We start from the raw sequence: 24,873 nt of genomic DNA, 5'->3' as shown, positions 1-24,873 counted from the left end.
AATTTATAAATGGCAGCAATACCACTCTGCGCCAGCAGAGGGCGGTATCTCCACCAAACTCATACCGGCAGACATTCTCATCAATTCCGTTCAGTCCGAGGGATTTAACTCGCGTGTGTGTCTGGTGCTGCTGTTCTAGCGATGCTGTGCAGGAGCGCATCAGTGTAGCTTGAATTCTAGACAAGGAAAAAACACGTTATGTTTTAATATTAACCAAAAAGATCAAATATCTAGGCATACACTGTATTCCATCAGTGCCGCAGAACCGGCAATTGATGCTGTTCGTTATTCAATTATGCTGTTTTTCTATTGAGGGGGGTAATTCACAGGCGTGGCATCTGAGGCGGTTCTACGGGATACGGGCAGATCGGTGGAAAAATGAGTCCACAATAAGGGAACTTCATTAACAGACCTGCATTTTCCTAATAAACAGTAATCGCTAGATCAGGAACCGTTTCATTACACATACCGTTCAGAAGATCAGGCCGTGTCTTACGGTGATGCAGTGAGAAGGTAAGTCAAGTGTGAAATATATCCCTGCTTTGATTTATTCTGACCGTGATATGCAGGGTCTCTCAGGCAGGGAAGAGGAGGGATTAGGGTTTGTTGTGATGGTTGTTATTCAGAGTCTGTTCCAAATAACATCGAATTTTATTAAATCATATTTAATCGTGTATTGCTAAATTTAATACATAATTATATAACTACTGTACTAATGAGTTCTTCAAAATAAGCGTACATTAGACTACAGTAAAACTGTCTTTGTCCGACTTGTATTGTGCTAGAATATATATATATATATATATATATATATATATATATATATATATATATATATATATATATATAATACACACACGTTTTTCGGGTGGATAAACGTTTTTTTTTTTTAGGTATTTCCTATCTCGACTCTTTCCCCATAGGCCGAGGTCAAGTTTATTACGGTAAGTGATGCGAGACCGAGCGAGTGGAAGCGGGGGTGCTCGATTCACAACAGCGGAAGGGCCGCTGTGTCGAAACATAATCCTTTTGTTTGTTTTATTAACCCAGTCATAATGCTGGATGACGCACGATTCATGGTTTAAAATATTATCAATATAGTTAAATAAATCCAATAAAATAAATACACGCAATTGCTTGGCTATATGTGTTTTTGTTTTAAAGACAAAAACAGATTTTAAAATAGATGCCTACAATTTGCTACCGTGTTTGTAACGATATGATAAATATTTTAATCAATTTATTTGTTCAATATACCGAGTTTTCACAAATATCACTTCACTAGACTAACGGCAATACACCCATTGTTCAAACTGATATTTTGACGTCAGATATTACAAAGAAATGACCATAATGTCATTGGCTAGTTTTTGTGACACTGTGCTTTGCAATAATATAGTTTGGATATTAGTAACTAATTCAGTAAATGCACAGTCCGTTCCTGTGGGGACGCGGCTCTCCGTTGTTCGTGGTGCTGATGCTGAGGCGCGGTTGATCCGGGCTGGTTGCCTCGGTAGCGGAGCCCGGAGGCTGCAGGGCTCAGAGCCGAGGGAGCCGTGCCTTGAAAGTGAAACGGCGCTCGCTGTTCTTTGTCGCCTCGGTGTGTGGGGGCTGGCGGCGGCAGTGTTGGCTCAGTCGCATTATTTAATTGTGTGTCTATAGGGGTTAAGGGAGCTCTGTTTTGATCCTTCATTAAGTAAACGGAGGCTGTGTTCGTGTTTGTTGCTTAATCACGATAGCTAGTTTTAAATTGGGCACGGTGACTGCATTGTTTGAATAAGTAATGTTGATGCACTGCGTGGTTTGCACACCCGGCTCTTTGGTAGGCTCACGCATCACTTTGTGTTTCGATGCAGTCTGGCAGTGTCTAAACATTGCACAGAATCGTCCTGATAAGGCAACCTAGATTTATTTTTAGAGGCGGTAGTGCTTATCCATCTTCAGTATTGTATCCTTAAAACAGCACAACAAAAATAAGTGAACTTGCTTCATTTTTAGAGTTATGTACCTTAAATCAATTAAACACACCCTCCAATTCTCTCCTTAACTCTTTACCTTGCAATGGGGAAACTTTTCACTAAACTCACTTGCTAAAATAATTAATGAAAAAAAATCATTATAATTCTAGTTAATTATAATCCTAGTTAGGAGGCTGTGTGGTCCAGTGGTTAAAGAAAAGGGCTTGTAACCAGGAGGTCCCCGGTTCAAATCCCACCTCAGCCACTGACTCATTGTGTGACCCTGAGCAAGTCACTTAATCTCCTTGTGTTCCGTCTTTCGGGTGAGACGTAGTTGTAAGTGACTCTGCAGCTGATGCATAGTTCACACACCCTAGTCTCTGTAAGTCACCTCAGATAAAGGCGTCTGCTAAATAAACAAATAATAATAAGGAATAAGAAGATGAAACAGAATCCTGTTTTTTTTTTTCTCTAAGCCTTTCATTTCTATAAACCGGGTGATCATCAATCGTGCAGTTTTTTTTTTCTGTGTCAGTCTCTCAAAACATCTTCTGCCCCAATCACTCAGCGCTGCGCTCTGCATTAAACTTTAAAGAGTCTTTCCTTCTCCCTGAATCACCAAAATCCGGAGCCTCTGTTTTTACAGCGTTCAGCGAGTGGGTGCGTTCTATCTTAGAGAGAGAGAGAGAGAGAGAGAGAGGCTTAAGGGGAACCTGACTCCCAAATAAAGTTGTGTAACTTTTATAATCCCATCAGTAAATGCAGAGCTAGGTGTGTTGCAGGGGGGAACAGGTTAGGGGTTACACTCTGGGGTACCTGCTGTACTTGGAGGTACAAGGATGGCAATAAGACTCCCACTGCACAGCAGTTTCGCCAATTCCAGGTTTCGTTTCAATAAGACACCCCTGAGCTTGTTCCCTAGACACACTGGGGCTAATCAAGCTGGTGTTAAGACTCCTATTGCATAGCAGTTTCAATCCATTCCAGGTTTTACTGTGATCTTGATTAGCCACAGTGCAGAGGTAACAAGATCAGGTGAGTCTTATTAAACTCATAGTGAAACCACCCGACCCCGCCCAGGGGTAGTAGCCAATGAGATGCCTGGAAATAAAAAGCCAATTTTCTATGTATTAATACTACAAGGAACTCAGGGGTTAATTTGATTAGTTTTTGGATATTTAGATTCTGCAGTTGGAGATTTCAGTGTGGAGAGATTGAGTCCTGCAGGCAGGCAGGGAGAGAGGCAGACAGACAGACAAGCAGGCAGGCAGGCAGACAGACAGACAGACAGGCAGGGAGAGAGGCAGGCAGGTAGATAGACAGTCAGTCAGTCAGTCAGACAGACAGACAGGCAGTCAAGGAGACTGGCAGGCAGTGACAACAGTTCTGTACTCTCTAAAGTGACCATGCTGTCCTCCTTTTAAGGTGATTTTGTTTACAGCTTTTTAATTGGCCGATGCTTTCATTTTTGGCTGGAGCACTTTAGCATAAACTGGGCGGGACTTATCTTGTGTGTGTTTAGCGGTCACGTGTGTGTGTGTGTGTGTGTGTGTGTGTGTGTGTGCGAGCGTGTATCTCTCTCTCGTGTGAGTGCATGAGCAGGAGAAAGGGTCTTGGATTACCTGAAGCAGTTTAGAAAGAGAGACAGCTCTGGTATGTATTGCACAAGCTAGCTCTCACAGCTGATGAAGGGGGCTGTAATGCACACTTTCAGCTGAGCATGTTAGAGAAGATAGCATCTCCTAAATAGTGTTTTCAGTCAAGACCTCTTTACTGAAAATGAGAGGTTTTAATCTTGACACTTGCTATTGATCACCCGATCTATGATTGATTAATTGATTAATCACACCTGTTTGCTTGTGATATGAAATTGCATTGAAAGAGTAATACAATGCATCAACATAATGCTTATGTCCTGCAGATGTTTCATAATGCATGCTATTCTTTATTATGCATATATTTACTTTAATGTGTTTGTAAATGTTTGCTTAAGTGTGATTTGGAGGTTAGCCAAGGTCTTTAGAAATAGCCTTGGCCGTTTTTCAAAATTTCTTTTTCACAGGTATTATTATTTTTTTTTTATACAGCGTTCAGGTAGACAAGATTAATCGATCAGTTATTATTTAATCGATCAAAGCCCACAGGTGTGATTAATCAATGAATCATCTATGATTTAAAAACCCCTAAAACATCCATATTGAGGGGAGATAATCCGTGCTGTAAAAATACAAAAAAAAAAAAATCCATCTGTAGCTAATCAGGATGCAGGCTGATCAAATCGATAAATACAGCTATCATTTTAAAGGAGTTTCCGTCATAATTTATTGAAACAAGCGTAACGCAGCTAGCAGAGAACTACAGCAAGAACTCACCCAGGCAGGAGCTGGGAGAGAGGCGGGGAGGCAGGGAGAGAGGGAGGATGGGGACAGGGTGGGGTGTGGCGCGTTTGATTATCTCCACTGTGCAGAGCAGCGTTTCAACTGCCATGGGACTGACATCAGCTCATAGCAAGCAGGCAGGCGAGGGAGGGTGCCAGCCGGGGAGGAGGGATCGTTCTAGTACCCTGCTGTGGAGCAAAAGAACAAACACAAAAATACACTAGTTTAACTCGTGCTCCCTTATAAAAGTTTACTGCTGTATTTTTGGAGCTTCGCCCCCTGCTTTTCACAAGGTTATACTCTGCGTGTATCATAGTTTGTCCTGGTTTGCATGTTTATTAATATGCTTTACCAGACCTCTCTGTGCTTTACAATGCTTCCCTATGCTTTACCAGACCTCTCTGTGCTTTACAATGCTTCCCTATGCTTTACCAGACCTCTCTGTGCTTTACAATGCTTCCCTATGCTTTACCAGACCTCTCTGTGCTTTACAATGCTTCCCTATGCTTTACCATACCTCTCTGTGCTTTACAATGCTTGCCTATGCTTTACCAGACCTCTCTGCTTTACAATGCTTCGCTATGCTTTACCATACCTCTCTGTGCTTTACAATGCTTGCCTATGCTTTACCAGACCTCTCTGTGTTTTACAATGCTTGCCTATGCTTTACCAGACCTCTCTGTGCTTTACAATGCTTCCCTATGCTTTCACTGTGCTTTATTACGCTTTGCTGTGCTTTTACAAGGGGAAACTTTAAGGGTTAGCAACTAAAATAAAACGATAGTTGCAGGTAGAAGCTATTGTTTTATTGCTCTGAGTTACAGATGTTCAGAAAAAATGATCCAATGCATGCAGGAAGAAACACAGATATATACATGATAGGAGGCTTGGTGTTCCAGTGGTTAAAGAAAGGGGCTTGTTACCAGAAGGTACCCGGCTCAGCCACTGACTCTCTGTGTGTGACCCTGAGCAAGTCACTGAACCTCCTTGTGCTCTGTCCTTCGGATGAGATGTAAAACAAACAAGGTCCTATTGGAAGTGACTCTGCAGCAGCAGCAGCAGTTGTTGATGAAGCGTAGTTCACCCCCCCTAGTCTCTGTAAGTCGCTGTGGATAAAAGCGTCTGCTAAATGACTAATTAATTAATATGTAATTGTGAATGAATGTCCAATTTCCTGATTCGATTTTGCATTGTAGCCAGTGGGCAGTGCAGATCCATTTATAATGAGAGTCTACAGCTCTGGCCAAAAGCATTGCATCTCCCTCTATATAGAATAAACTAATTTTGCTTCATGAAGTCGAATGCAACCTTCTGAATAATGTTAACATATTGAATTACAGACCGCTTTGTAGTTTTCCATATCACTTAACGGAAAACTGACAGCAATTGAAAAATGTGTCATTTCGAAATCCAACATGAAATACTGCTGTGTTACTGTTACGACTTCCAGTAGACTTTTGCCATATCATTTTGTAGCTTCTTTGATTACATGATAAATAAAATTCATATTTTTTTAACATTTTGTCTCAATCCTAAAATTCTAGGTGATACAAAACTTTTAGCCACCACTGTAACGGTATTCTCGGTAATTCTCAGATCTCACTGTGGACTATTTCCCATGGCTACGCCTTTACTGTTGGCAGTACGATCTTTCTGTGGTATTAATTCTACTGCTGTTGACCATTTCTCTCTCTCTCTCTCTCTCTCTCTCTCTCTCTCTCCTCTCTCTCTCTCTCTCTCTCTCTCTCTCTGTCCCCCCCTCTCTCTCTCTCCCTCTGTCCCCCCTCTCTCTCCCTCTCTCTCTCTCTCTCCTCTTTCTCTCTCTCTCTCCTCTTTCTCTCTCTCTCTCCCTCTGCCCCCCTCTCTCTCCCTCTCTCTCTCTCTCTCTCTCTCTCTCTCTCTCTCTCAGCTGACCTCCTCCCCCTCCCCGGCCAGTGAAGATGAGCAGTGAGGCCCCCCCCTCCCCCTCCCCTCTCAAGGAGCACAGTGACGACCCCCCCTCCCCCTCCCCTCTCAAGGAGCACAGTGACGACCCTCCCTCCCCCTCCCCCTCCCCTCTCAAGGAGCACAGTGACGACCCTCCCTCCCCCTCCCCCTCCCCTCTCAAGGAGCACAGTGACGACCCCCTCTCCCCCTCCCCCTCCCCCTCCCCTCTCAAGGAGCACAGTGACGACCCCCCCTCTCCCTCCCCCTCCCCCTCCCCTCTCAAGGAGCACAGTGACGACCCCCTCTCCCCCTCCCCCTCCCCTCTCAAGAGCTGTGATGGAGACCCCCCCCAGCAGCAGGACTTCCACCCGATGGATCCCGGGAAGAGAGCCTCCCTCATCCTGCAGAGCCCGGTGAGCCGTGGGGAGCAGGCCTGGGGTTAACTGCAATTCAATTACAATTACATTTTCAATTACAGCAGCGGCATTGTTTGCTGAAACTGCAGTGACAATTGCAAACCACAGTTACAGTTACGCTGCAGTGATTGCAATTATATTTACACTAAAAATTAACAGAAACAACTGCCCACATCCCAAGGGGTCACTTTTATATAAAAGTCTAGGTCAATTTGCATAGACATTTCTTCCAGGGTCATGCTATGTATTTCCCTATTGTTTGCCAAGTTTTGCAATATGTTTTACAGGGAGGTAAATTCGACTCCTATTGCATAGCAGTTTTTCCCAGTCCAGGTTTTACATACTGTGTATAAAAAGTCTGTGACAGTGTGTGGCAGTGTGTGTCTGACTGTGTGAGTGTGTGGCAGTGTGTGTTTCAGTGTGTGTTTGTGTGTGTCTGTCTATGTATGTTTGTCTGCCTGTGTGTGTTTGTGACTCTCTCTCTCTCTCTCTCTCTCTCTCTCTCTCTCTCTCTCTCTCAGTCATTCAGGGAGGAGCTGGACAGTCTGATCCAGGAGCAGATGAAGAAGGGAAACAACTCCTCCAACCTGTGGGCCCTGCGGCAGATCGGAGACTTCCTGGCATCACAGGGAGCGCCTGCCACCCTGCCCGTCTCCCCCTCCTGTAGGTGAAATCACAGACCCCCCTCCCTCCCCTCCTCACCCCCCTCCCTCCTCTCCTCACCCCCCTCCCTCCCCTCCTCACCTCTTACCAGCCCGCCCATCTCCCTCAATCCAGTATCCCGAGGAGGATCTATCACTGTGTAAAATTGTATGTTTGTATATTCTCGGCTTAACGTCCCTAGACTCGTGCACTCCACACTCTTGGCTAGCTGCCCAGCATTCAGTTCAGTTGCCTCTGCAGGGTTAGCTGTGGCCGTCGCTCTGTGCTCGGACGGCCAGCCCATCTGAGAGGCAGTGGTGTTCCTGTGTGTGTGTCCAGCACTGTGTGTGACTCCTCCCGCTCCCCCTTCGTTGCAGCTCTGATGGTCATCCCCATCAATGACCTCCACGGCACTGACCCCACCACTCTGGCTAAAGGAGAGAGGCTGATGCGCTGCAAGCTGACCAGTGTCTATCGGCTACTGGATCTGTACGGCTGGAGCCAGCTAGCCAGGACCTACCTCACTGTGAGTGCCTGTCTGTCTGTCTGTCTGTCTGTCTGTCTGTCTGTCTGTGTCTCAGTGTCTGCCTGCCTATCTCTTTGTCTAGTTATCTGTCCATCGATCTGCCTGCTTCTCCGTGGTCTGTGTGTCTGTCTGTTTGTCTGTCTAGTTATCAGTCCATCTGTCTGCCTGTCTGTCCGTCAGTCTTCTAGAAACAGACGAACGATGCGGCAGATCCTGGTGAGAAGAAAACCATCTGTTGAAGCATCATCTCCTGTGATCCAGCCTCCTTATACCAGCTGTCTGCTGGGCTGCCCTGACCCTGACCCTGACCCTGATATCTTCTGGGCTCCGTTATCAGCAGTGTGTCTTTCTGTTTGCTTTGTCTGTGCAGCTGAGAGTGAGCAAGGAGCAGGACCACTTCCTCATCGTTCCCCAGGGCCTGTCGTACAGTGAAGTCACAGCATCCAGCCTGGTGAGTGCGAAACCATCTCCCTCCTCTCCTCCTCCTCCCCCTCCTTTCCTCCTCCCCTACTCCCCTCCCTCTCCTCCTCCTCTTCCCCTTCTCCCCTCCCCCTCCTCTTCCTCTCCTCCTCCCCTCCTCCACCCCTCCTCTTTCCCCCTCCTCTCCTCCCCCCACTCTTCCCCTCCTCCTCCCCTCTTTTCCTCTTCCCCTCCTCCTCTCCTCCCCTCCTCCTTCCCCTTCCTCTCCTCCCCTCCTCCTCCTCGTCCTCCTCCTCCCCTCCTTTCCTCTTCTCCTTCTCTCTTCCTCCTCTCATCTCCTCTCCTCCTCCTTCCCTCTTCCTCCCCTCCCCCTCCTCCTCCTCCTCTCCTCCCCCCCTCCCCTCCCCTCACCCCTCTCACATCCCCTTGACGTGTTCTCTCGTCTCTCAGGTGAAGGTGAATGTTCTGGGGGAGCTGGTTGAGAAGGGCAGCACCGCTCTGGAGGTGGACAGGGCTGGGTTCCGGCTCCACTCCGCCATCTACTCCGCGCGGCCGGATGTGCGCTGCCTGATACACCTGCACACGCCTGCCACTGCCGCGGTACGCAGCCCTCACACGGGGCTAATGTGAGAGTAACACGAGATTAACACAAGTCTAACACGCAGCAATGCAGAGCAGCGCTGAGACCAGAACTGCAGTGCTCTGCACCAGAGACAGGGCCCTTATAAAAGTGCCCCACAGTGCAAGCACAGCAAAGTGTAATGAAGCACAGAGAAAGCAAGGTAAAGCATAGGCACGCATTGTAAAGCACAGAGAGGGCTGGTAAAGCATAAGGAAGCATTGTAAAGCACAGAGAGGTCTGGTAAAGCATAGGAAAGCATTGTAAAGCACATAGAGGTATGGTAAAGCATAGGGAGGCATTGTAAAGCACAGAGAGGTCTGGTAAAGCATAGGCAAGCATTGCAAAGCACAGAGAGGGATGGTAAAGCATAGGGAAGCATTGTAAAGCACAGAGAGGCATGGTAAAGCATAGGGAAGCATTGTAAAGCACAGGGAAGCATTGTAAAGCACAGAGAGGTATGGTGAAGCATAGGCAAGCATTGCAAAGCACAGAGAGGGATGGTAAAGCATAGGGAAGCATTGTAAAGCACAGAGAAGGACGGTAAAGCATAGGGAAGCATTGTAAAGCGCAGAGAGGTCTGGTAAAGCATAGGGAAGCATTGTAAAGCACAGAGAGGGATGGTAAAGCATATTAAAAAACAAATCCTGGTACACTGTGGTAAATGAACAGTGTAACCAGGGGACAAGCCCATTTCCGTCACTCTGCAGCAGCAGCACTGCTACTGTGCAACTGCATTGCATTCACACTGATTACACTCGCAGCTTATTATATCCTGGTCTGGTCCTCTCCCCTTCTCTCTCTCCCTCTCCCTCCTCCTCTCCCGCCCCCTCTCTCCCTCCCCCTATCACCCTCTCCCTCTCCCCCTCTCCCTCCTCCTCTCCTTCTCTCCCCATCTCCCTCTCTCCCCGCCAGGTCTCTGCTATGAAGTGCGGGATCCTGCCTGTGTCTCACGAGGCCCTGCTGGTTGGTGAGGCGGCGTACTTCAGTTACAACGGAGACGTGGAGGGGGAGGAGGACAGAGTGGAGCTGCAAAAGAGCCTGGGGCCCACCTGCAAGGTGAGAGAGTGAGGGGAGAGTGAGAGAGTGTGAGTGAGTCTTAAGAGTCTAAGACATGTTAGAGTGAGAATCCATGTGGAAGGTGAGTGGGAGATGGAGAATATTGTCTCTACGTAAACAAACTGGAAAGTCAACCACGTCTCCCCCCCCCGCCCCCGTGCTCAGGTACTGGTGCTGAGGAATCATGGCGTGCTGGCTCTGGGGGAGAGTGTGGAGGAAGCCTTCTACAGAATCTACCACATCCAATCAGCATGCGAGATTCAGGTGAGCTCACCAGAACACTGCGCTGTGTCTCAGTGTGGGAGTGTCACCCTGTCTCTGCGCTGTGTCTCAGTGTGTGCGTGTCGCCCAGTCTCTGTGCTGTGTGTGTTGGCGTGTCTCTGATCTCTGTGTCTCTGTGTCCCTGTGTCTCTGTGCAGTGTGTGTGTGTGTCTCTGATCTCTGTCTCTCTGTCTCTCTGTGTCTGTGCAGTGTGTGTCTCTGTGCAGTGTGTGTGTGTGTGTGTCTCTGATCTCTGTTTCACTGTCTCTCTGTGTCTCTGTGCAGGTCTCAGCTCTGTGCAGTGTAGCTCTATGCAGTGTGTGTGTGTGTGTCTCTGATCTCTGTCTCTCTGTGTCTCTGTGTCTCTGTGCAGGTCTCAGCTCTGTGCAGTGCCGGCGGGGTTGATAACCTGATCCTGCTGGACAGGGAGAGACAGCGCCCCCACCAGGCTGGCTCAGTGGGCTGGGCGGGGTCCACCTTCGGGCCGATGCAGAAGTGCCGTGCGGGCGAGCACGAGTTCGAGGCTCTGATGAGAACCCTGGACAACCTGGTGAGTGAGCCACGAGCCACGAGCCACAGTGAAGGCAGAGGAAAGTGTGATGCAGCACAGTGAAAGCAAAGCATAGTGTAATAAAGCACAGCGAAGTAACAGCTTAAAAAAACAGTCCTTAGTCCTTAGTCTCTCGCATGTGCGTTAAGCGTGTCTGTGTCTGTGTTGCCAGGGTTACCGGACGGGTTACGCGTACCGCCACCCGGTGCTGCAGGGGCGCTCGAAGCCGCGCAGCGAGGTGCAGATCCCTGCGACCGTCACGGCCTTCAGCTTCGAGGAGGAGCCCGTGCCGCGCTCCGCACCCCGCCACCACGCACAGCGGCAGCAGCACGAGAAGACGCGCTGGCTCAACACACCCAACACGTACCTGCGGATCAGCCAGAGCGAGGGCAGCCCTGGCACCAAGACTACGGTAAAGAAAAAACAACAGGAACCAGGCAACAGTCCCGGGGAGGCAGTGACTAGTCAGCACTCCAGGAATGGGAATAAGACTCCTGCTGCACAGCAGCGTCACCCAGTCCAGGTTTTACTACCAGCTTGATCAGCCACAGTGTGTCCAGGTAACAAGCTCAGGTGTGTCTGATTAAACTCCTAGTGAAACCAGGAATGGCTCAAAAATAGTGATATCTTGTAACAGTTGTAAGTTGCCTTGGATAAGGGCGTCTGCTAAGAAATAAATATCAATAATAATAATAATAATAATCAAACTGCTGTGCAACGGGAGTCTTATTCCCATCCCTGCACACAGCAGTGAGTAACTCTGTCTCCTCTGAGCTGCAGCCCCAGAGCTGTATTTACACAAGGGGAGCTCTCAACAATGTTTACCTTCACTGTTGACTCTTGATATTAGTGGAGTTTAAATTGTTGTCAAGGAGATAAGCGGCCTGATTCCTAGTGCAGGCTAATTTCATAACTGCAGTATACTTTACGATTATACAGCTCACCTTAGTTCCTCTTTGGCTGGCAGTCTGCTTTACGACTTTCAAGAATAATCTTTCGTCATAGCTATTATTATTATTATTATTATTATTATTATTATTATTATTATTATTATTATTATCAAGCGAGCCATTCTGTGGAGCTCAATGAGAAAGGTTGTAATCATGATTATTACTGGAGTCATGGCCAAATGCTTTTGAACAGTTCATTCATTTAATCCCCACTAATGGCTGTTTGCCCGTATGGTTTCAGTATAGAGTTACACAACACAGGGATAAAGATGTAGGACAAGCCTTCTGTACAGGGGAGTGCCTGAGCACTGCAATGCAGGGGAATCGCAGCTGCGTGCCTGCGCTGCCACCGCCACCCAGTGGAGAGAGCGCGTATGACAGCATGAGAGATGAAACTGTTCAGTAAGAGGCATTTCTAAGCAGGCATCTTACCGTGCTTAAAGAAATAAACTACATTTTTTTTTTGGCTAGGATTAGGATTCAGAGAGGGTGTGAGAAGATGGAAAGGGAGGTATAGGAGAGAGATGGTGAGAGAGAGGGGGGGACAGGGGCTTGGGGGGGACAGGGGCTTGGGGGGGGGGGAGCCTCAGGTGGGTTTCAACAATCGGAAACCATACTTTAACAAGGGACCAACAATACAGCACAGGAATTCAATGTGAACTCACGGACTGGGGGGGTGTCAGGGTTAATTCAACACAACAGAAGGCTGCTCCCTGTGTCAGCGCCCCCCCCCCTCTCCCCGCTGTGCGATCAAAAACCAGCCCAGCAACGCACAGCCCCTCATCAGCATGCTCCCCTCCCCCTGCTCAAACCAGCCCAGCTCCGCACAGCCCCTCATCAGCACGCTCCCCTCCCCCTGCCTAAACCAGCCCAGCAACGCACAGCCCCTCATCAGCATGCTCCCCTCCCCCTGCCTAAACCAGCCCAGCAACGCTCAGCCTCTCTGATCAGCACGCTCCCCTCCCCCTGCCTAAACCAGCCCAGCAACGCACAGCCCCTCATCAGCATGCTCCCCTCCCCCTGCCTAAACCAGCCCAGCAACGCTCAGCCCCTCTGATCAGCACGCTCCCCTCCCCCTGCTCAAACCAGCCCAGCTCCGCTCAGCCCCTCTGATCAGCATGCTCCCCTCCCCCTGCTCAAACCAGCCCAGCAACGCTCAGCCCCTCTGATCAGCACGCTCCCCTCCCCTCCCCCTGCCTAAACCAGCCCAGCAACGCACAGCCCCTCATCAGCATGCTCCCCTCCCCTCCCCCTGCTCAAACCAGCCCAGCTCCGCTCAGCCCCTCTGATCAGCATGCTCCCCTCCCCCTGCTTAAACCATCCCAGCTCCGCTCAGCCCCTCTGATCAGCATGCTCCCCTCCCCCTGCTTAAACCAGCCCAGCTCCACACAGCCCCTCTGATCAGCACGCTCCCCTCCCCTCCCCCTGCTCAAACCAGCCCAGCTCCGCTCAGCCCCTCTGATCAGCACGCTCCCCTCCTCTCCCCCTGCCTAAACCAGCCCAGCTCCGCACAGCCCCTCTGATCAGCACTCTCCCCTCCCCTCCCCCTGCCTGAACCAGCCCAGCTCCGTACAGCCCCTCTGATCAGCACGCTCCCCTCCTCTCCCCCTGCCTAAACCAGCCCAGCTCCGCTCAGCCCCTCTGATCAGCACGCTCCCCTCCCCCTGCTTAAACCAGCCCAGCTCCGCACAGCCCCTCTGATCAGCACGCTCCCCTCCCCTCCCCCTGCCTAAACCAGCCCAGCTCCGCTCAGCCCCTCTGATCAGCATGCTCCCCTCCCCCTGCTCAAACCAGCCCAGCTCCGCTCAGCCCCTCTGATCAGCATGCTCCCCTCCCCCTGCTCAAACCAGCCCAGCTCCGCTCAGCCCCTCTGATCAGCATGCTCCCCTCCCCCTGCTTAAACCAGCCCAGCTCCGTACAGCCCCTCTGATCAGCACGCTCCCCTCCCCTCCCCCTGCCTAAACCAGCCCAGCTCCGCACAGCCCCTCTGATCAGCACGCTCCCCTCCCCTCCCCCTGCCTAAACCAGCCCAGCTCCGCTCAGCCCCTCTGATCAGCATGCTCCCCTCCCCCTGCTCAAACCAGCCCAGCTCCGCTCAGCCCCTCTGATCAGCATGCTCCCCTCCCCCTGCTCAAACCAGCCCAGCTCCGCTCAGCCCCTCTGATCAGCATGCTCCCCTCCCCCTGCTTAAACCAGCCCAGCTCCGTACAGCCCCTCTGATCAGCACGCTCCCCTCCCCTCCCCCTGCCTAAACCAGCCCAGCTCCGCACAGCCCCTCTGATCAGCACTCTCCCCTCCCCTCCCCCTGCCTGAACCAGCCCAGCAACGCACAGCCCCTCATCAGCATGCTCCCCTCCCCCTGCCTAAACCAGCCCAGCAACGCTCAGCCCCTCTGATCAGCACGCTCCCCTCTCCCTGCTCAAACCAGCCCAGCTCCGCTCAGCCCCTCTGATCAGCATGCTCCCCTCCCCCTGCTCAAACCAGCCCAGCAACGCTCAGCCCCTCTGATCAGCACGCTCCCCTCCCCTCCCCCTGCCTAAACCAACCCAGCAACGCACAGCCCCTCATCAGCACGCTCCCCTCCCCTCCCCCTGCCTAAACCAGCCCAGCAACGCACAGCCCCTCATCAGCATGCTCCCCTCCCCTCCCCCTGCTCAAACCAGCCCAGCTCCGCTCAGCCCCTCTGATCAGCATGCTCCCCTCCCCCTGCTTAAACCAGCCCAGCTCCGCTCAGCCCCTCTGATCAGCATGCTCCCCTCCCCCTGCTTAAACCAGCCCAGCTCCACACAGCCCCTCTGATCAGCACGCTCCCCTCCCCTCCCCCTGCTCAAACCAGCCCAGCTCCGCTCAGCCCCTCTGATCAGCATGCTCCCCTCCCCCTGCTCAAACCAGCCCAGCTCCGCTCAGCCCCTCTGATCAGCATGCTCCCCTCCCCCTGCCATTTATTTGGCCTTTATCCCAGGTGACTCACAGGTGTTCCAGGGCAGCACAGGGTTACAATGCAAGCTTCATATTTAAACACAGTGTAGTTTACAGTAAGTGCAAATAATAATAATACTACTAGAATACAATCTGAACTAGGATGCAGCCAGTTAGGATCACAGCGAGTTATGTCTGCAGTGGCACAGCCCTCTCCATGCCTGCGCTGTGATTGCATTGCTCTGTGTGTCACTCAGTGGCTCCGAGCGGAGGAAGCCAAGCCCAGCAGTGGCTCTGCCATCAAGACTGAAAACCCCAACCTGTTTGTGCCTCTCTTCACCGACCCTCGAGAGGTGCTGGAGACCAGGAATAAGGTACTGCTCCCTGTCTCTACCTCCTCTACCCTCCCCTCTGTACCCCATCTACCCAGTCTACCCCCTCTACCTGCCTCTCCTCCTCCCCGTCTCTACCCCTTCTACCCTCCCCTCTGTACCCCATCTGCCCAGTCTACACCCTCTACCTGCCTCTCCTCCTCCCCATCTCTACCCCTTCTACCCTCCCCTCTGTACCCCATCTGCCCAGTCTACACCCTCTACCTGCCTCTCCTCCTCCCCGTCTCTACCCCCTCTACCCTCCCCTCTGTACCCCAACTACCCAGTGTACCCCCTCTACCTGCCTCTCCTCCTTCCTGTCTCTACACCCTCTACCCTCCCCTCTGTACCCCAACTACCCAGTGTACCCCCTCTACCTGCCTCTCCTCCTCCCCGTCTCTACCCCCTCTACCCTCCCCTCTGTACCCCATCTACCCAGTGTACCCCCTCTACCTGCCTCTCCTCCTCCCCGTCTCTACCCCCTCTACCCTCCCCTCTGTACCCCAACTACCCAGTGTACCCCCTCTACCTGCCTCTCCTCCTTCCTGTCTCTACCCCCTCTACCATCTCCTCTGTACCCCATCTGCCCAGTCTACACCCTCTACCCTCTCCTCCTCGCCCCCTCTGTACCCCCTTCTCACAACGCCCCCCTCCCCTGTGCTCTCTGTGTGTTTCAGATCCGGGAGCAGAACCGACAGGACATGAAGTCAGCCGGACCACAGTCTCAGCTCCTGGCCAGCGTGATCACAGACAAGAGCCGGAGTCCGGTACAGTGCACTCACGCTCCCTCATCCACTCACACGCTGCCTCGTCCCCTCATCCACTAACACGCTCACACCCTTCCTCATCCACTCCCACCCTCCCTCATCCACTCACACGCTGCCTCATCCACTCACACGCTCACACTCTCCCTCATCCACTCACACGCTCCCACCCTCCCTCATCCACTCCCACCCTCCCTCATCCACTCACACGCTCCCTCATCCACTCACACGCTCACACTCTCCCTCATCCACTCACACGCTCACACTCTCCCTCATCCACTCACACGCTCACACGCTCCCTCATCCACTCCCACCCTCCCTCATCCACTCACACGCTCCCTCATCCACTCACACGCTCACACTCTCCCTCATCCACTCACACGCTCACACTCTCCCTCATCCACTCACACGCTCACACGCTCCCTCATCCACTCCCACCCTCCCTCATCCACTCACACGCTCCCTCATCCACTCACACGCTCACACTCTCCCTCATCCACTCACACGCTCACACTCTCCCTCATCCACTCATCCACTCACACGCTCCCTCATCCACTCACACGCTCCCTCATCCACTCACACGCTCCCTCATCCAGTCGCGTTTTACCGCCCTTGTATTTAGAATGAAATCAATCCTCATCATATATGTAACAAGTGAATGCACTTCCCCGTCACACACGATTTCAGACTCTGTCACCAGTTTTCTGATACAAAGCCCATCTCTTCAATGTTATAATTTATTTGAATATCCATCACAGCCCACAGCGCTTCCTCCAGTATCACCTGACGAAAATGCAGCAAAAGCAAAGCAAAGAGACAAGCTAGGGTAATGTAACAGTTAATCATTAAACCGTTTTAGATACTGTGATGTATTTTATAAATCTGTGATCTTTACTTTTCATTTGCAAGTGAACTGTGACATACAGTCCACGTGTCGTCTCTTTTGGCAAGTGATATTTTCAGAATCGTATCGTTCTGAATTAAAATACTCTGTTGAAAATATAGTACTGCACCAACAAAACCAATACAGAACATCTAAATGGAAGCCCACTTATTTTCAAACACAGTCCTTTCAGCTATGCGTTTTGGATATCGTATCTTTTTTGTGTTCCCTGAAAAACGGACAAGGGTTGGAACGGGCCAGAATGAAATAATCAGGTATCCGTCACACGCGTTTAACCGTCACTGAAGTCAGCATTTTATAGGGTCGGATATGCGAGTGCTGACTGTATTCTGCATTCACTCAGCAGTTTGATTTGTTCATTCACAAATGTACCATTCATGCATGAGTTTGCTCATCTATTAGCTAATTCATCCCTTGATATATTCATTCTTAAGATGATTAAACCATATACTAGTTCATAATTCCTTTATTTTATTTTATTTTATTTCCAAAGCCTGCCTGTGTTCTATTGAACACAGGCAGGTCATGTCCTTCTCTCTGTAATTGAACCATTAAATAAGCTCCCTGTCCCCCCCCCCGTCCCCTCTCTGGTGGTTCAGTCCGCAGATACTGAGCTGGCACACGCGGCCGGGCTCACGGATCCAGGGGGGGAGCCTGAGACAGCCGTGCCCGACCCCGAAACACCCAACCCCTTCAACCAGCTGACAGACCGAGAGCTGGAGGAGTACAGAGAGGAGGTGCAGAAGAAGCAGAGGGGCAGGCAGGACGGTACGGAACGGGGGAGGGTTGCTGTTTGTAACTGTAGTAACAGATCCCGCATTCTGCTCCTGCATTTTATTCATTTCTCTTTTTTTGCTCAAGCTGCATTTTGCAGAATCTGCGATTTCTGACCTCATCTTGGTTGCATGCGAACGCCTGGAGGTCACTCTGCCATGGAGTTTGCTTGCTGCTGACAGAGTGTCCTGATTTGGTCGCCGTGTATGCATATTGCTGACTTTACAACTAAGTGCATACAGTATGCATATACAGATCAGAGAGCGCAGTCCAAAACCTGGAATGGGTGAAGCTGCTATGCAATAGGAGTCTTATTCTCACCCCTGTTGTGGCTGCTTGTTTCTGCAGGTGCTGACGACCCGCTGGCTGATGAAGGCGTCCCCTCCCCCTCCAAGAGCCCCCCCGCCTCTCCCTCAAAGAGCCCCCCCGCCTCCCCCACCAAGAGCCAGACCGCCTCCCCCACCAAGTCTTCTGCTGGTAAGAGAGCGGGCCAGGGGGTTTCTCCATAATGGGGCGAAACCAGTAAACACATTACAGCCAACAAAATCATTCCAGGAAATGATCCTCATCTGTGCACATGCATTCACTGTGCAGGTCTTAGATGTGCCAGGTTTTTTTTTTAGTTAACTTTTCATTTGATAAGGTGATATCTGGTACTACACTGCGCTAAAGAAATCTCTGTTTGCAGGTCTAGCTTTCAGATTGCGTGGCACTTCCTGGAGGGTGAAATTGTCCCCACCCCTTTTGAGGCCGGCTTTCCTGTCTGTAACCAACCAGCTGCTGCTTCCCCTATTGACTGACATGCTTTGCAGCCAGTAAGACGCTTGACCCCCAAAAGACACTGCTGAGGTGAAATGACCCCGGAAGTGCAAGTGTAAAAGACTTCCTGGAGGGCAGGAGAAGCAAACTGAGAACTTTCTTGTACCCAGTGTAGTACCAGACGTCAACAAATGAAGCTGCAGATCTAAAAACTATTTACAACACAAACTACAACAGCAAGGCAGGTGCTTTGTTGTGAAGCTAAAAAATAATAAAAATTCCACATGCTGCTTGTTTGATATATAAATAGTGTTTACATCACATGTGCGTAGCCTACATGATAGAACTGAAATCGTTTTTACAAACCATGAGTATCAGTCCAAGAGCTGAGTGTTTTTCGTTGACTTCTAGTTAAAAGAATCGGTAACTATTTACAGACGTAACCCTCTTCCACATACCCCACTGTATCACGATTTAAGCATGCAGCTCAGCCTTCAGTGAATGTAGAAAAGCAGAGACAGCAACAAAGCCAGCTTTCTAATGAAATTGAACAATGCATCTGTTAACAAAATTGTGAATCCCATATAAGTTCTAGAACAACGCTATCACTTGAAATGGGTCAGCGTTCATCGTACTCCTGGCTACAGGAGGCAGGATGAAGTCGGGGTGTCGTGGTGATCACCCCACTTCAGGAATCGCAACTAAAGAAAAAGTTACAGATATATTTCTGGAACACGCTGGCTTTGTATTGGGCAATGGTCGAGCAGCTTCCCAACAATATACAATGAAGAGAGGAGTCATAAACTTAGATTAAAAACGTTTAATCAAAAAAAAAATTGTGTGTTAATCACGTGTCGGTCCAGTCAGCTGGTCATTCTCGTGTATAAAAGGGATTGTGAATCTGAACAGCCTAATCATCAGTAAACACAACAATGAGGTCACTAGTTATTAACAGAAATTAAGCAGTGATCAGTCATGTGATCTCTGGGGGGACAGCGGACACAGCACTGGTGTGTGTTCATGGGGGTCTTGAATGCTTCTCCAATGCACTCCCAAGTGCCTGTCTTGTATATCTTACCTAAACGTTGTGCGTGAAGCTAAGCCTTGTTTCTGCTTAGTTTCTCTTTGTGTCAGCAGTGTTGCGGCCAAGGTCAGTCGGGCTCCCACACTCCACTTAGTGCTGGGTTCCTCTGTGTTTTAAACATCCTCCCACAACTGTGCGAGTCGCAGTGTTTGCCAGTGTGCTCACAATATCTGCCTAACCCTTCGTTCTCCTTGCAGCTTGATTTAGTCATATTTATTATTACTATTAATCAGGCAGACGTCTTTATCCAAGGCGACTCACAGGTGTTCCAGGGCAGCACAGGGTTACAATGCAAGCTTCATATTTAAACACAGTGTAGTTTACAGTCAGTGCAAATAATAATAATACTACTAGAATACAATATGAACTAGGATGCAGCCAGTTAGGATCACACCAAGTTATATCTACAGTGACATGTTAGCAGTGCAATAGTGCAAGGATCGTGCATCAGCTGAGGATCCAGTAACGTGGTGCTGAGGTCAGGCGAGTGCAGTGCAGACCAGGAGAGCTGCAGGTTTTATAGTCAGCTGTGCTCAGTTCTGTAGTGGCTGGGCAGGGTCTTCTGAGTGCAGACGGGGTGTCCTGTGTTGTTTCTCATTGTACTGTGTCTTGTGACTTTGTCTCCATCTGTCTACACTACTGTCTGTCTCTCTCTCTCTCTCTGTCTCTCTCTCTCTGTGTCGCAAAAATAGGGCTGTCTTCAGACTCAGAATACTTGTCACTGTAGTAAGTATCGAGACATTTCCAAATGTCTTCTCTTCCTAGTCTATTTATTTCTGCTCTCTCAAGTACAGCTGGTACACCAGTGTGTATCCATTAGCTCCCCCTCTGCAACACTCTGCCCCCTAGTGGATGTTAGAAATACTACATCACCTACAATCTACATGTTAACTTTCTATAGATCCCCAAAATTGACGCCCAGGAGCTACTGTTAAATACAAGTGTTGTTGCTTTTTTTTCTTTAGAAATGTGTTGTATCAGGAGATTTGTGTTTCATTTCAGAAATCTTTCATCTTGTGCGCCTCTCCATTCCTTTTGCAGGTCTCAAACGGGCACTTTTGAAAGCAGCACATGTTTATAGTAATCTTTTTTTTAATTTTTATTTTGTATTTAAAACCTGATCTTGGGTACTACTCTCTAAAGAAATGTCAGATTGGGTCGCACCTCCGAGGTCACCTGGTGGCTGAAATTGCTTCCGCCCCTTCGACGGCTCCTTTCCTGTCAGCAGCCAATCATTGCTTCCGTTACAGACCGACGCGCTTTCAGCCAGTGAGTCAGGAAGTGCAGGGTGTAACATATTTCTTGAAAATAAGGCATGGGAACTGAAAACTTTCTTTAACCTAATGTAATACTGGCTGTTGTGAAAATGCGTGTTTGCCATGTTTGCTGTGTTTCAAAAGTGCAACTTTGAGACCCTGTATAACGGACAGAAGGAACCGCACAGCAGGTAAGAATTTAAGAGATTATTTTGTTAGATATATTCACTATAAGGGTATAGGGAGGGCAATAAGACTCCTGTTGCATAGCAGTTTCACCCATTCCTGGTTTTACTAGGAGCTTGATTAGCTACAGTGTGTACAGGTAACAAGCTCAGGTGAGTCTCATTAGACTCAAAAACCAGGAACAGATCAAACTGCTATGCAACTGGGGTCTTATTTCCATCTGTGAAGTAATACTGGTTATCACAGGGATGGGAATAAGACTCCTATTGCATAGCAGTTTAACCCATTCCAGGTTTTACTTTGATTAGCCACTGTGTGTATAGCGAACAAGCTCAGGTGTGTCTTATTATATTCATCGTGAATCCAGGAATGGATCAAACTGCTCTGCAACGGGAGTCTGATTTCCATCTCTGGGCTGCTTTATTTGATGTATAATATGATCACAGTTATCTGTGGCACTGATATATATCTTTTTTTTTTCCTTCTCTCTTAAAGATAAAGATTCCAAAACAAAAGACGTCTCCAAGACGACACCAGACGAGCAAAACAAACAGCCGGAGCAGAAGCCTGCAGTGGTGCTTAATGGGAAGGAGGAGGACCAAACCGTGGAGCAGGAGCTGAGCAAGGGAATGAAGGAGCTCTCCACACAGGGAGAGACGGGGAAGACAGACGGCGTCCCCCCCGTGGCCCCTACCCTGTCCCCTGAGGGGTCCCCTTCCAAATCACCGTCCAAGAAGAAGAAGAAATTCAAGGCTCCCTCCTTCCTGAAGAAAAGCAAAAAGAAAGAGAAGGCGGAGTCTTGAGTTGTTTTGTTTTTTTAATTCTGTTTATTAGCCGGATCATTTTAATAGTTGTGTTTTTGGTATTTTTTTTTTTTTTAATTATGCGGCAGACCCTTGACTTGGGGGTCTGTCTTGACTTCCCTGTCCTTTTTGAGACCTCCAGCCTTCTGAATCCTCTCAGCGCTGCGCTCCTTCCTGCGTTCAAGCGGGACTGTCCCTGAGCGCTCGCTGTTTCGAGCCCGTAAATATATACAAGTACATATATATATATATATATATATATATATATATATATATATATATATATGTGTGTGTACTTGTGTATATATATATATATATATATATTATTATTATTTGTTTATTTAGCAGACGCCTTTATCCAAGGCGACTTACAGAGACTAGGGTGTGTGAACTATGCATCAGCTGCAGAGTCACTTACAACTACGTCTCACCCCAAAGACGGAGCACAAGGAGGTTAAGTAACTTGCTCAGGGTCACACAATGAGTCAGTGGCTGAGGTGGGATTTGAACCGGGGACCTTCTGGTTACAAGCCCTTTTCTTTAACCACTGGACCACACAGCCTCCTTATATATATATGTACTTGTATATATATATAAAGAGAAAAGGGTATTTCAGGTACTTAAAAAGGTAGAATAGTTGATTACAAATCAATTATGAGCACTGTTTTTTTGTATTCAGCCGATGAAGGACTTGTAGTCCGAAACGTCCTGATAATTGATTTGTAATCAATTATTCTTCCTTTTTAAGTACCTGAAATATCCTTTTCTTTTTTCTTTTTTTTATTGATCATTTTGGTACACAGCAGTTTTCCTTTTTCTCAAACTCTCCAAATATATATGAATGAATTGATTTATATATATATATATATATATGATATAATATATATGAAATAATTGCTTTGTAATCAATTATTCTTCCTTTTTAAGTACCTGAAACATCCTTTTCTCTTTTTTTCTTTTTTCTTATTGATCATTTTGGTACACAGCAGTTTTCCATTTTCTCAAATATATATATATATATATATATATATATATATATATATATATATATATATATATATATATATATATACATGAATTAACAGTCCAGTACCTTGGTTTATTTTGACTCTGCTTGTAAGCAGAGTCTTACTAAACTGTATCAGAAGGAACTGTGAAACGAGGACTTGTTTACTCTGTTATTTTTTATTAGGATTGTCAAGGTTATTATTAATATTGTGTTGTTGTTATTATTATTATTCTCATTGCTGTTAGTAGTATTATGATCTCTGCTCTGAATATCTGTTTATTGGCTGTAGAATGAAACGGTGATATTCTGCACAGTGTAAAGTTGAAGTGACCTGCAGTGCAGAGTGTGAAACGGGTCTCCTGCTTGTTCCAATGAAAAGACTGAGAAAGAAAGTTAAAGAACGTTAGCGGAAAAAAAGAATGTTAGAGAGAAAAGTGAAGAAGGAATGTTAGAGAAAGAAAAAGAATGCGAAAAAAAAGAATGTTAGAGAGAAAAGTGAAGAAGGAATGTTAGAGAAAGAAAAAGTCACAATGATCAGACAGTACCGGGTATACACTTAGCACTGGTGCTGATTATCAGTAGGGTTATTTTTTCATGTATAAATGTACCTGCACTTAATACAAACCACCCAGACTGCCCCCCACAGTCCACCTGTGATGATTGTAATAAGAGAGTCCACAGCCACGCATGTCCACACTCTCCCTCTGCAGGCGCTACAACACACACACTAGAAGTAGTTAAGGGGTAGCATGTTTAGAATTCAGCTTGGGTCAATCTCTTAAAATCGCCTTTGTTAAACCCCCTGCTTACTTACCCAGCGTGTCCCAAATCAGTCTAATAACCCCAGTGCTTGTTTCATCACGAAACTTCGTTCTTATCAATTAGGGTTCAGGTGCAACACAGACACCAGCATGGTTAACATGAATTGCCCCTAACTGGGAGTCCCAGTTCAGACCACTTTGATCCCAGGCTGCTGCTGCTGCTGCTGCTGATGGAAACGGAGGGGACTGATTTCAAACCCGTTTTCAACTCGGTTCCCAGTGGCATATAAAAACATTTTTTGTTTGATCGTGTTTTTGGTTAAAATTCTTATTGTAGTGTATTGTTTTCTGTCTGTTTTTTGTTATTATATTTTTTGCAGATGTTGTAAAGTGCGACGCTCCCTGTGTATTTGGAGCGTTATATTATGATAACGTGAGCCTAAAACAACTAAACATCTTGTTTTCTAAGGGAAAGTGTTAATGAAAGTCAGGTAACGTTTTAAAATAATAGCCGCAAATTCCTTATGAATCCCCGGGCTGAATCCCGCAGGAATAACACTGAGATATCTTCTGCGCTTCCTCTGAGTTCTGAAGTCATTCATTGTGAATTCAGCCCCCCCTGTTAATTCATGTGTGTTTAATCACCCGGATTCATTCCATGCTCCTGTAATGAATGCTGTTGATCGTGTGGATAAGACATGCATTCATTATGAATGAACACTTCTCACAATCCCCAGGTGGGGGAGCAAGAGGGTATGAATGCATGTCTTATACACGCGATCCACAGCATTCATTACAGAGGAGCATGGAATGAATCCGGGTGATTAAACCCACATGAATTAACAGGGGGGGGCTGAATTCACAATGAATGACTTCAGAACTCAGAGGAAACGCAGAAGATATTCCTGTGGGATTCAGACCGGGGATTCGTTAGGAATTTGATTCCCTTGTTTTAAAGCGTTACCAAAATAGTTTTTGTGTGTTTTATCAGCCTTTTTTTTTTTAAACAAAAATAACAACTTTACACACAGGCTGCCACACTGATATTCTTTTACTTCTGTGAATTGTGAAACTCCGGGAAGTCTGTTTCTTACCTTGTGTTTGGCTGTGTGAAACTGTGTGTCTGACAATCTGTTTAAAAGGGTTTTTTTTGTTTTCCTTCCCTATTCAAAGAGAGCTGTTATTCGTCAGCTGTTTCACTGCTGGCGTCCTGCAGGACTCTGTAAATAACTGGCACGGGCTGTTAGACGCTGGGATTGTTCATGTGTGCTTGTGATAATCTGCCATGTACTCTCTTGGCTTGTGCGCAGTGTATAACGAAGCAATGTCAAGTGTTTTGGTTGCAGCTAAGATTTGATGTGGCAATAAAGGTTTGTGGTTCTGCTAGTCCGTGTTTCTGTAACGGCTGGAAGAATGCCAACAGGGATGGAAATAAGACTCCCATTGCATAGCAGTTTGATCCGTTCCTGGTTTCCCTAGGAGTTTAATAATAAGACACACCTGAGATTGTTACCTGTTGTCAGGATGGCCTCTATACCTCTCTGGTGTGGGTACGCCAAGAACCCGTCAGTTTCTGTA

The 24,873-nt window shown here is 48.0% G+C and overlaps 1 protein-coding gene across 2 annotated transcripts; it reads left to right on the top strand.

The window, feature by feature from the left end:
- LOC117966077 (beta-adducin-like) lies at positions 1 to 24,681 on the top strand. Of its 2 annotated transcripts, XM_059013666.1 has the most exons (15): positions 3 to 513; positions 6,246 to 6,675; positions 7,200 to 7,341; positions 7,698 to 7,846; positions 8,217 to 8,297; positions 8,717 to 8,866; positions 9,801 to 9,944; positions 10,110 to 10,208; positions 10,579 to 10,755; positions 10,928 to 11,167; positions 14,882 to 14,998; positions 15,673 to 15,762; positions 17,263 to 17,431; positions 17,786 to 17,914; positions 21,218 to 24,681. In XM_059013666.1, the coding sequence occupies exons 2-15, from the start codon at positions 6,277 to 6,279 to the stop codon at positions 21,523 to 21,525; spliced, it is 2,394 nt and encodes a 797-aa protein (XP_058869649.1). In that variant the 5' UTR covers positions 3 to 513; positions 6,246 to 6,276; the 3' UTR covers positions 21,526 to 24,681. The 2 variants fall into 2 exon arrangements, with proteins under 2 accessions (XP_058869650.1, XP_058869649.1); XM_059013667.1 differs by lacking the exons at positions 17,263 to 17,431; positions 17,786 to 17,914; positions 21,218 to 24,681 and adding an exon at positions 16,518 to 17,256 and having other exon boundaries at positions 1 to 513.
- Positions 24,682 to 24,873: the final 192 nt, after the last annotated feature.

Source organism: Acipenser ruthenus, chromosome 46 (genome assembly GCF_902713425.1).
Source record: "Acipenser ruthenus chromosome 46, fAciRut3.2 maternal haplotype, whole genome shotgun sequence".
Taxonomy (NCBI): Eukaryota; Metazoa; Chordata; class Actinopteri; order Acipenseriformes; family Acipenseridae; genus Acipenser; species Acipenser ruthenus.
This window is presented reverse-complemented; position numbering and strand designations above follow the sequence as displayed.

Coding starts and splice junctions, on each gene's coding strand:
- LOC117966077 (XM_059013666.1), top strand. CDS start 6,277: ATGAGCAGTGAGGCCCCCCCCTCCCCCTCCCCTCTCAAGGAGCACAGT. Junction 8,867..9,800: donor ACACGCCTGCCACTGCCGCG/GTACGCAGCCCT, acceptor TCTCCCCGCCAG/GTCTCTGCTATGAAGTGCGG. Junction 15,763..17,262: donor CAGACAAGAGCCGGAGTCCG/GTACAGTGCACT, acceptor CTGGTGGTTCAG/TCCGCAGATACTGAGCTGGC.